The sequence below is a fragment of the Gopherus flavomarginatus genome, chromosome 14 (assembly GCF_025201925.1).
Source record: "Gopherus flavomarginatus isolate rGopFla2 chromosome 14, rGopFla2.mat.asm, whole genome shotgun sequence".
In the NCBI taxonomy this organism is placed as follows: Eukaryota; Metazoa; Chordata; order Testudines; family Testudinidae; genus Gopherus; species Gopherus flavomarginatus.
The window spans coordinates 3,481,201-3,494,122 of NC_066630.1; the positions used below are offsets into that span (position 1 = coordinate 3,481,201).

At 41.8% G+C, this 12,922-nt stretch overlaps 1 protein-coding gene across 1 annotated transcript in view; it reads left to right on the forward strand.

The window, feature by feature from the left end:
* The window catches only part of FANCA (FA complementation group A), a 62,986-nt gene that overhangs the window by 26,210 nt on the left and 23,854 nt on the right, over positions 1 to 12,922 (forward strand). The window contains 4 exon segments of the mRNA XM_050923279.1: positions 6,211 to 6,318; positions 8,393 to 8,535; positions 10,170 to 10,240; positions 12,346 to 12,445. Coding sequence (XP_050779236.1) covers positions 6,211 to 6,318; positions 8,393 to 8,535; positions 10,170 to 10,240; positions 12,346 to 12,445 — 422 coding nt within the window.

Here is a 12,922-nt window from a genome sequence, read left to right on the forward strand (position 1 = left end):
ATGTCCTGATAGCTGTTGCAGGATTGTCTGTTACTTTTCTGTTTGGACAAGTGGATGATGGATGCAACCTTTTACTCCTTGAGCATAGTTCCTTGAGTCTGCATTGACTGGAAAAATTCAGTCAGTTTCAGAGCCATGTGCAAGCCTCTGGCTTTATACTCTTATGGTATAGCACAGGGGTAGGCAACCTATGGCACGTGTGCCGAAGACGGCATGCAAGCTGATTTTCAGTGGCACTCACACTGCCCGGGTCCTGGCCACTGGTCGGGGGGGGGGGGGGGGGCTCTGCATTTTAATTTAATTTTAAATGAAGCATCTTAAAACATTTTAAAAACATTATTTACTTTACATACAACAATAGTTTAGTTATATATTAGACTTATAGAAAGAGACCTTCTAAAAACGTTAAAATGTATGACTGGCACGCAAAACCTTAACTTAGAGTGAATAAATGAAGACTTGGCACAGCACTTCTGAAAGGTTGCTGACCCCTGGTATAGCATCTGCTTCAGGTGCTTTACCCTTTGACAGCAGGTCCATCATTTTTGCAGTTTCAGTGAGTGTTGGATCAGCGAGAGATGTTAATATCAATCTGGGGCAGTTGATCAATTGCCTCCTTGCCAATAGATGTTTGATATGTTGTTAAACTGTTCTGCCCATCTTTGCTGTATCTTTTTTTTGTTTGTTTGTTTTCTTTGTCAATGAGCAGTGTGGTGCCATCGGCACTCAGTATTGGAAACGTTCCTGATGACCATGGCCCATAGATTGTCCTTAGAGCATCACAGAAATTCTTCATACCATTACTGTCTGCATAAGACTGACTCTCATCTGCCTAGCTGCTCAGCCATCAGTTTTGCATCTCTCTAAGTTTGCACTGGACAATCCTCTTGATGTTATTGAAGACTGCCTTAGATGTTGAAGTGCTGTCTCCTAAACAGGCCTTATGGAGCTGATATTTCTCATTCAGTAGTCTCCCTTTGTCAGTATTGTTTTCATCAAACTAGTCTTGATGTTTACATGTGATGGAAGCATGGGTATTTGATGCAGCTGAGTACACGATGCCAAATTTTCCTTGTTGTTGTTAGTTTGCATCAATTGTTACAAGTTGCACAGTTCTTCAGCAAAAGCCTGTTTCACATTCTCCTGTTTTAATTTGGAGACATTAAGCTTTTCGGGTGCTTTTTTTTACTTTGTGGTCTTCCACTAGGACAGGGATTGGCAACCTTTCAGAAGTGGTGTGCCGAATCTTCTTTTATTCACTCTAATTTAAGGTTTTGCATGCCAGTAATACATTTTAACCTTTTTAGAAGGTCTCTTTTTATAAGTTTATAATACATAACTAAACTATTGTTGTATGTAAAATAAATAAGGCTTTTAAAATGTTTAAGAAGCCTCATTTAAAATTAAATTAAAATGCAGACTGGTGGCCAGGATCCTGGCAGTGTGAGTGCCACTGAAAATCAGCTTCTGTGCTGCCTTCAGCACCTGTGCCATAGGTTGCCTACCTCTGCACTAGGATGTATCTGGATATTCAGCTTGGAGACTATAAGCCTTTGATCAGTCCAGCGTTCTGCACTTCTCACTCTAACACCCTGTCAGTCTTTTCTCCTGATGATGACATAGAATCATGAATATTAGGGTTGGAAGAGACCTCGGGAGGTCAGCTAGTCCAAACCCCTGCTCAAAGCAGGACCAATCCCCAACTAATCATCCCAGCCAGGGCTTTGTCAAGGCAGGCCTTAAAAGCCTCTAAGGATGGAGATTCCACCACCTCTCTAGGCAACCCATTCCAGTGCTTCACCACCCTCCTAGTGAAATAGTGTTTCCCAATATCCAACCTAGACCTAGTTAATATGATACTCGTGCTTGAAGTGCAGATGAATCCAAGACATCTTGTCACAGTTTGACAGGTAGAAGACTCTGTTGGTGATGAAGTCAGGTTCAGCGCATTTTCCTCAGTAAGAGGAGCCCGTTGCTGTTGCATTTCCCAAGACCATTTTTTTTCCCCCAGTGATATCTGGCCATACCTGATAATCTGCACCAACTCTAGCACTGAAGTCACCAAGAATGATGAGCTTGTCTGCCTTGGGCACTTCTTCAATGAGCAACCCCAGGTCTTCGTAAAATTTATCCTTGATCGAATCTGGGTCAGTCATGGTGGGTGCATTAGCGCTGATGATAGTTGCACATCTTTTCCCAAACAGTGGGAGTCTCATTAGCATGAATCTAGCATTCACACCCTTTGGGAAATTCGTAAACTTGCTTACTAGCTGTATTTGATGGCAAACCAACCCCAGTTTCATGTTCATCTTCTTTGCTACGGCCACTCCAGAAGAAGGTGTAACTGGCTCCTTTTTCAGTAAGTTGTTCTTTAGCTAGGCGGGTTTCACTCAGGGACGCTATCTGGATGTTACATCTGGCCAGTTCTCTACCAACTAGAGCTGTTCTTCTCTCTGGTCTATCTGCTGTTGTGCAGTTCATTAATGTGTTTGCATTCCAAACACTGATGGTGAGTGGTGTCACCTTTGTCTTATTTGTATTTGTATTTGTTTTTTGTGTGTGATTTTTCGACTGCTGTAGCAGGATCCTCATCAGCCGTAGTATTCTGACCAGGGTTAAGGTGAAGCAGACAATGATTAGGGCACCTGCTGAATTGCCTTGTGCAACATATTGGATAAGGACTTCTCCCTGAGAGACCGTTTGGCTTCAGGAAAGGATGCAAGATCATAGATATGGTGTTTGCAGGTCATCAACTTCAGGAGAAATGGCACAAACAGAACTCCAACCTGTATATGACTTTCATTGACCCGAAAAAAGCATTTGCTATAATCAGTTGGGAGGGCCTTTGGAAGATCATGGCAAAATTCATTTGCTCAGAGAAATTCATCACGGTGGTTTGGGAATTCCATGATGGCATGGTCCCTTGCGTTATGGATGATGATGAGTCATCTGAACCATTCCCGGTTATCAATGGAGTCAAGTAGGGCTGTGTGTTGACCCCAGTCCTCTTCAGTATGAGGTTTTCTGCCGTGCTTACAGATGCCTTTTGTGACTGTGACACTGCTATTGGCATCAGATATCGGACTGATGACAAATTTTCAATTTGAGGAGACTACAGATAAAGACAAAGATATAGGAAGTGATAATTTGTGATCTTCTGTTGGCTGATGACTGTTCCCTGATTGCCAAATCTGAGTCTCACATGCAGCAGAGTATAAACTTTCTCTCTTCACCTTGTGATAATTTTGGTCTCTCAGAAATGATGTACCAGCCTGTGCCAGGAAAACCTTACATAGAGCTACTATCACAGTGAATGGCCAAACCCTCCAGGCAGTGGACAAGTTCACCTATCTTAGCAGTACACTGTCATGTGCAATTCACATTGATGATGAAACCAATGCCAGAATTGCTAAAGCAAGTGTTGGCCTTTGGCAAGCTATATGCAAATATGTGGGAGCGCAGAGGCGTTAGTCAACAAACAAAACTGAAGTCTACAAAGCCATCATTTTGCCAGCTATGATGTATGCATGCAAAATGCGGACAGTGTACAAATGCCATGTTATGAAACTGACTCACTTTCACATGGGCTGTCTGAGGATATTGATAAGGATAAGATGGCAAGACAAGGTTCCAGATATTGAGGTTCTCATATGGGCAGATATTCCAAGCATCCATTCTCTTGATGAAATCACAGATGAGAGGGGCAAGCTATGTCACCAGAATGTCAGATGAACAACTGCCAAAGATCAGAGGGGTAGCCATGTTAGTCTGGATCTGTAAAAGCAGCAAAGAGTCCTGTGGCACCTTATAGACTGACAGACGTATTGGAGCATGAGCTTTCGTGGGTGAATACCCATTTCGTCGGAGGAAGTGGGTATTCACCCACGAAAGCTCATGCTCCAGTACGTCTGTCAGTCTATAAGGTGCCACAGGACTCTTTGCTGCTTTTACAACTGCCAGAAAAGATCTTTTAGGGTGAGTTAAGGGAGGGAAAGCATGCTCAGGGAAGCCAACAGAAATATTTCAGACTCGACATTTAGACATTGACCCAGATATTTGAGAAGATCTCGCTCATGATCATTCTACCTGGCGAAGTCTCATCCATACTGGAGCTACAGTCTGTGAGCAGAAGAGAACCATTAAGGCAGAGCAGACACGCCAGCAGTGTAAATCTCACAACAGCAGCATGTCCGCTGTTAATCAAGTAACCCATAATGGCGTCTCTTGCTCAGTGGGCCACAGACAGTTCAAAGCTCAAATTGGCCTGATCAGCTACTCACATGTTCACAGAAACCAAACCAATCAGTGATGTCGTGGTCCTCTTTGAACTCTGACGAACAACAAGAACACAATTGTATATATGCCTCTATCCTGATATAACGCTGTCCTCGGAAGCCAAAAAATCTTACTGCATTATAGGTGAAACCACATTATATTGAACTTGCTTTGATCTGCTGGAGCGTGCAGCCCTGCTGCCCTCCCCTCTGGAGCGCTACTTTACCGCGTTATATCCGAATTCGTGTTATCGAGTTGCGTTATATCGGGGTAGAGGTGTATTACTCTTTAGATATCACATTTAAAAATTTGGTGGCTGTCACTTTGCAAATGGAAGAGTTTGCAGAGAGATGTGTATTGTTACAGTTTCTACTGCAAATCATTTTCTGTCATCAAGAGAATTTTTTTTCCCATCTAAATTAAACTTTATCAGCTGTCTTTGTGGTGATAGACTGGAGTTCCATGTTGTGAAGCCTCAAGAAAGCAAATATATTAAGTGCCTTTTTGGCTGAGCCTGGTAATTTTATTGCTATAGGATTGATCCAAACTCAGTCAGGTATTGGCTCTTGGAATGTGAGAGCATAGAACCGTCTGCAGTGAATGAAGCACACTTGTGGCAGACAGGGAGTCAGTTGCTAAAATGGAAATTCCAAAACTACATCTAAGTGCTAGGTCATATTTAGCAAGCAGGCAGTTGGATTTCTGCTACCCTTTGGGGATTGGAGGTGGGGAGGCAAGACCCATGTTCTGTACAGGAGCAGGAATTAAGGTGAAGGAGCGGAGGTAGAAATACTTTATTGGATTTCTTTACCTCCTTACTCTTGCCACCATTTTTAATTCCTTGCCAACTCTATGAACACTTACTGTGATTTGAGAGCGTCTTCTACAAAGCCATGTATGAGCTTCTGTAAACAGCCGTTACCATAGTGTCTTCATCTCTTCTTCAGAGACTAAGTGCTCTCAGCCCTGAGTAACATAGTCCCCACTAGCCTGCAGAATGAGAACCTAAGTCCTGGTCTTCTGCATGACAGGCTCTTTCTCTTCTCTAGCTGGCTGGGAGTGGCGGCTGTGCTCTGTTGCCACAGCACCCTCTGTTGGGCAAAAGGCAGAACTGCAGCAACTTTTCAGCAGAAGCTTTTTTCTGCACAAAAAAAATAAAAATGTGTGCGGCTGATAGATTATGTGCGTTCAGTAGTGCAGAATTCCCCCACGAGTAAATGATTTTGAGGATAAAAATGATTCTGTGCATTGTGGCATATCTATGTTCTTTGTATACTATTTTATATCCCAAAGTGAATTCTGCTTTCACATTAACCCAAAGTAGAGATCAGTGAATCACTGCTTTGTTTTGTGTGTTTAAAGTGGTTGTTCCACTCTCTCAACTCTGGTGAGGCCTCAGCGGGAGTACTGTGTCCAGTTTTGGGTGCCATGCTTTCAGAGATGTGGATAAATTGGAGGGAGTGTGGAGGAGAGCAACACAATGATAAAAGGTTTAGAAAACCTGACCTATGAGGAAAGATTAAAAAACCTGGGTATGTTTAGTTTCAAGAAGAGAAGATTGAAAGGTCCTGATGAGTCTTCAGATATGTTAAGGACTGTTATAAAGAGGACTGTGATCAACTGTTCTCCATGCCCACTAAAAGTAGGACAAGAAGCAATGGGCTTAATCTGCTGCAAGGGAAATTTTGGTTAGATTTAGGAAAACTGAGAACTGGAATATAGGTTACTGAGTGAGGCTGGGGATTCCCTGTCATTGGAGGTTTTTAAGAACAGATTGAACAAACATCTATCAGGGATGGTCTAGGTATACTTGACTCTGCCTCAGTGTTGGGCGATGGATTAGATAACCTCTTGAGGTCTCTTTCAGACCTATATTTCTAGTATTCTAATACAAACATAAATAATATAGAGCATCTCTCTCTTCTATTTATATAGATGGATCAATAGAATTAGAGACTGACCATCTCAAAGAGCCTGTTGAACAGCTGAAGGCTGAACTGGATGAACTGATAATGCTGATCACAGATCAAAGCAAACATGATGGTATGTAGGGAGGCATGTAGCAATTACTTTCATATAGTGGCCTTGTATGAACTTTGTTTTAAAGTGGCTAATGCTAGCAGAAACAGCAGTGGTATGCTTCATGCCAAAGGTGGTTGAGGACTGTAACCTCTAATTCATATAATTTCTTAAGGTCTGATATTTTTGTTTTTTGAGTGCCTAATTAGTTTCTGACAGTTAAAAGAATAAGTCAGTAAAGATTCCTAGACAACTCACTCATCCCTGTCAAAAGGTTGGGGGGGGCCACCCCCACTCCTGCACTTGTGCTCATGAAAGTTGTTAGGCAGTTCCGTTGTTGGAGACAAGGGAGCTGCCATTGGGATACTCTTCCTCTCATGGAAGATGAAATATGGTTCTTGTCATAAGTCTCTGATGGGAGTAAAGATCCCATTAATTTAACAAAAAAACAAAAAACCCTGATAATTGTGTTCTGACTAATGTTCTTCTGATCAATAAAGTACTGTATGTACTCGCTAATAAGCCGGTTCGCTTGTAAGCCAGTCCCCCCCACCCCCCGATGGATAAGTAAAAATGGAAAATTTTCATAACCCATTCATAAGCTGACCCTATGATTCAGGGGTCAGCAAACTTTGGCTCCTGGGCCATCAGGATAAGCCGCTGGTGATCCAAGATGGTTTGTTTACCTTTAGCGTTCGCAGGCACGGAGGTAAACCTAAGTAAACAAAGTGTCCTGGCATGCCAGCTGCTTACCCTGATGGGCTGGGACAGCAAATGGGGGGGAACTTTTTTGGTGGGGAGAAGCTGGGAGTCAGGGGAGTAACCCCTGTGACCACCTCCTACATGACCCCACCCCTAGCCTAGCACCCCCACACTCTCCCCATCCCATCCCTTCCCAGCTTATCTGGGGAGGGGCAAGGGAGGATGTTTCTGACCTGGCCGCAGCCTGCTCCTGCGGGCCGGGGGCAGCGCGGCCACAGCCTGCTCCGGCGGGCCGGGGGCGGAAGTGGAGAGACTCTGGCCCTGCCTCTCCTTGCTCCCTCTGTTGGGGCAGATGAGCTGTGTCCCACCTCTCCATTTCTATACCCGTTCATAAGCCGACCCCTGTCTCTGGAGCTTCCCTTTTTTACTAAAAAAAATTCAGCTTATGAATGAGTATATACGGTAAGTTTTATAATGTGCTTAGCACTGTGTGAACTATTACGGAATGCCTAGTGGATGCTCCATTGCCTGCACAGTTACTACCCTTGTGCTGCTATCTAAAGTGCTTTGAGATACCTTAAACTATGAAATACATTTTATGAAAACAATTCTAAATGGACAGTCAGGATGGATGCATTGGTCAAGTTTTTATGTCTGGTGAAATCTATCATCCTAGCAAATGAAAGAAGATGCACTTGCAGAAACATAATATATAAAATAAAACATAGTGATTGGGAGAACAGTACATAAGTTTTCTGATTTGTTTAAAAATTTGGGATTCAGTATTTAACACCCTAAACATCATAGTAATTTATTCTTAAAGATGTAAATATGCCCAGTACTCTACAAGTAGGTTGGCAGGAACATTTGAGTTTGTTTTGAAGAGGATGGGAAGCTCTCTACTTTTGTGACAGAGGCCTTTAGATAATGACAAAGTGACTTATCTTTCCCTATCCCTCAGCAGGGAATATTCTGGGGCTTAATCATTTCCATATACTTGAGACTTGAAACTCCTGGAGTGATACCAAGGAGATGCTCTGCAAGGCAGTAACACGTAACATGTTGGTCTGAGCTGGAAATGCAGGAGTTTCATCCACTCCTTCATTCTAGGCAGCCATTTTGCATGTTTCCAAGCCAAAAGATGTAATTTATTCTGCATTTTGAGCACATCAGGAGGGGAAATCTCTTTTGCTGCTTTTCAGGATTTTAGAGTGTCTGGTGTGAATTTTAAAGGCAGTGAATGGGGCATACACTCCCTCCTCTCCCTCTTACATTAAAAATTGACATCCATCAGCTTGGATGTCTCTTAATTGGTGTTCTCTTAACTCCAGCTCCTTTCCTACCTTCACACTTTCCCTTTCTTGTTCTCTTCTTCTCACATTGCTCTTTTCTGCAGCTGTACCAGCTCAGATTGCACTGATCTCTGAGAGACTGATGACTGTCCTGCGACACAGCCATAATGAAAATGAAGCTGCATCCTTCATTTCTCAGATTCAACTTAACATTTGTGCCCCAAAACTTGAACAGCAGGATCAGTGTGTGAGTATTGTAGAGCCTGAAACAATAAGCGAATGGGATTGATTGAATAAATGTAAATACGTGTACAGTGCTTGTCAAAAGCTTCCTTGTCTATGAAGAGCAGTAAATTTATTTCCAATCTGTGCCTCTTGCATTGCTCTACAGAGAATATAAACTTATATTTAGCCTTTCAGAAATCTTTGGATGTCTGGTGAAGAGACCTACAGGTGTACTGTATGCTATGTAAATCTTTCAGATGGGATAAGCTTTCTTTACTTGACATATATGTAACAAAGTGGCCTTTGGTGGGACACTACTGAGAGTATCAATTCAGGACAAATTACTTAGAGCAGGGCAGTCACAGCCCAAGGCTGGGGGTCCTTCACTACTAAGGCACACCAAGCGAACCAGCCAGCCAGAGAGGACTTTGGTTTTACCCCACTGCCTAACCAGAAGTCATACAAGCAATTTCCTCAGACGCTCCAGTTTCCCAATACATATCACCACTAGCACTAGCCCTTATGGGGATGAATGGTTATGAAAACCAATATCCCAGTAAAAGAAAAAAGGTTCTCCCGATCCCAAAGGACCAAGTCCCAGACCCAGGTCAATATACCAGTTAGATCTTACCCACAAATTACACTGTTGCCAATCCTTTAAAATCTAAAGGTTTATTCATAAAAAGAAAAAAATATAGATGAGAGTTAAAATTGGTTAAAATGGAATCAAATACGTACAACAATTGCAAAGTTCTTAGTTCAGGCTTGAGAGGATTACTGCTGATTTAAACCAATCAAGTCTCTGGAGTACAAACATCACAGCTTGGATGGGTCGCTCAGTCCTTTTGTTTAGAGCTTCAGTTTCAAGCACAGTTCCTGCAGAGGTCAGAAGCAGGATTGAAGACAAAATGGAGGGGTTTCCAGGGCCTTTTATATCCTCTGCCATGTGGAAGGACCCCTTTTGTTCTTACTGTGGAAAATCACAGCAGCATGATGGAGTTTGGAGTCCATGGGCAAGTCACATGTTCATGCATGACTCAGTCTGCAGGTGGCAGCCATTGCTCATGTGATACTTTGAATGTTCCCAGGAAGGCTCCTTAGATGTTGATTGGAGTCTCCCAGGGTCCATTGTCAGTTGAGTGTTCGTTTCTTGATAGGACTATTCTGAGTAAGTGCCCATTCTCAAGAAGCTGACCAAATGCTTCACTGATGCTACTTAGAATCAAACACATTGAGTTACAAGTACATAGGCAATATTCATAACTTAAAATACAAAAATGATACACACATACAGAGAGCATAATTGTAACCATCAAATCACAACCTTTTCATAGACACCTCACTTGACCCCCTTTGTAGAAGATTTGGTGCAACTATATAGGACCTTGGTTGCAACAATGATCTATACAATCACAGTTCATGTTAATAACATCAAAATATGTCTGGATGTTAATTGGGGGATATAAAACATTCCTGGCTTTATAACACAGGACTTTAATTTCAGTTTCTTGGCACCAGTGAGCTGGTGCACCCATTATAAACATTAACATATTTTCTTTAAGATTGTGTTGGGTAATTGTATGTATATACATATTCTAAAACTAAATCTAGACACAAACTCCACAAAGTAGAAATGAATTATGTCTTTTGTTCCAGGTCATTGATCTTTTACTGACATCCTTTTGCCAGAATCTAATAGCTGCTTCCTATTTTAACCCTCCTGACAGGTAAGGTGCATACTATACATGCAGGCAGGTCAAAACTGCTTAGTGCCCCATAATACCTGCACTGTGCAAGGGTCTGTGAAGACCCCCCTTGTTGATGATACGGGATATAGCATACTGACATTTTCAGGCACTTTTATCCTGAGCCGCTGTGATGCAGAAACTAATAGATGAGAATAGAAATACCATGTGCTCTCCCACTATCATTGAGTTTTCTTGAAATAAGCTGCCCACTATGTGACCGACCTTTTAAAATATCCCTCTGTCTAATACTGCCTTTTTGTAATACTAACACCATGTTGTTTCTAAGGATGGGATTATTAAGAGGGGACACTGGAGCAAAGTTTCAACAAAAAAAAGCGCTAAAAATAATCAGAAACAAAGTAGACCACAAGAATATTTTTCTTTAGTGTTTTATGTACAAAGGCAAAGTGTCTTCTGGGTTATTTTGGGTACATCCAGTGCTGTTCTGGGTCTAGGCGCTCCTGCCATTAGCCTTAGGGCCATCTCCAACATTAAATGGATGAAGCACAAAGCTTACTGCTGAAGACACAAGATCCAGAGAAGAATGAAGCTTTTATCTTTTCACTTTGATCTTAAACCTGTGCATGCCTCACTTTATTTCAGAAATTAAATACATTTGTACTGACAAATGGAAACAGTGAGAGTATGACTAGACTTTCACTGGGCTTTACTAGAAGTTCCTCTTTGGAAGAAGAATGTGGTGTGTCATAAACAGATAGCTAAGGGTTAATGTCTCTTTCACCTGAAGCACCTGACCAGAGGACCAATCAGGAAACCGGATTTTTTCAACTTTGGGTGGAGGGAATTGAGTGTCTGTGTCTTTATTTTCTGGCTGCCTGCTTTCTCTGAGCTTTGGAGAAGTAGTTCTACTTTCTAGTCTTCTGTTTCTAAGTGTAAGGACAAAGAGATCAGATAGTAAGTTATATGGTTTCTTTTCTTTGGTATTTGCATGAATATAAGTGCTGGAGTGCTTTGATTTGTATTCTTTTGGAATAAGGCTGTTTATTCAATATTCTTTTAAGCAATTGACCCTGTGTTGTATCATCTTAATACAGAGAGAACATTTGTACTTATTTTTCTTTCTTTTTATATAAAGCTTTCTTTTAAGACCTGTTGGAGTTTTTCTTTACTTCAGGGAAATTGAGTCTGTACTCACCAGGGAATTGGTGGGAGGAAGGAATCGGGGAGATCTGTGTGTTGGATTGCTAGCCTGATGTTGCATTCCCTCTGGGGGAATAGGAAAGTACTTTTTGTTTCCAGGATTGGGAACAGAGAGGGAGATTCACTCTGTTTGGATTCACAGAGCTGGTGTCTGTGTATCTCTCCAGGAGCACCTGGAGGGGGGAAGGGAAAAAGGATTATTTCCCTTGGTTGTGAGACTCAAGGGATTTGGGTCTTGGGGTCCCCAGGGAAGGTTTTTCAGAGGGACCAGAGTGCCCCAAAACACTCTAATTTTTTGGGTGGTGGCAGCAGGTACCAGGTCCAAGCTAGTAACTAAGCTTGGAGGTTTTCATGCTAACCCCCATATTTTGGACGCTAAGGTCCAAATCTGGGACTAAGAATGTGGTGTTTTGTGTGTGTGTGTTAGCAAATATTTTGTAAATGTTATCGTCAAAGTAGTTCCCTAAAAAGTAACTTCACTGGCAACTTCCAAGCTGTCTACAGCCCTGTAACCTAAATGGGATGTGCTTTTAGCAGCATGGCAGCACGGCAGCACTGAACAGTTTTCTCACCACCGTTTAAATAACTACCCTGAAAGAAGACTCCTTTCTATGCCCCTCAGCAACCTTCCTCTTCTCCAGATCTCTCTCGAAAACTCTTCTTTGACTAGATTGTAAGCTGCTTGAGGCTGAGACCTTCTAATTTTACACGTCATATAGTGCCACGCACATATGGTGATATATAAATAGCAATTATTATGGTGCTGAATTGATTATATTGCTGGAGTGATAGTTGTGTGATGCATTTACACTTAAAGGTGCTTTAGATGAATTCTGTTTAACCATTATTAAAATCCTCTTCTATATTAAGGATAACAGTGATCTTTGGCAGTAACTTGATCACATGGCTTGTGTCTTCTGTAGGCAGGGGCCCTGTTTGTGTCTGTTTGTGAAGATGATTTGTGGACACAGGCATCTCTTACCTGCCCTGTTGACTAGGCTCTGTCAGCTTATTTATCATCAGGTTAGTTTCCAAGCATAAAGAAATTGATGGTAACTATGAGATAAGGGCTCCTTTGGCCTCATATCTCCACATGTACATTGAGTACCTGTCTGTACTGTGCTCTACGATGGAGGGATTTCACTAGCTTGTACTTTTCCAAGAGTTCTCATTTTTAACAAACTTTTCAAACTTGGTCTCAGAAAATGCAAACAATAGTGATCCTGCAGCAATGTTAACTTGGCCATGTTGCTCCTTTATGATGCACATTTAACAACATGAACTGAAATACACAAACTCTTAATGTATATAAGCAGAAAAGGTGTAATATGGTCAGATTAACTCTTGTATTTTCAGACTTCTTAATTTTTAACTATACAGCCTTATTATTAGCAGAGACTTATGCATTTAATGTATAGGGGGAGGCACTGACGTTAAATTAAAAGGAGCTCTTGTGCATTAGATATACTGAGTAAATGCTGTATCAGCTTCAAGACCATT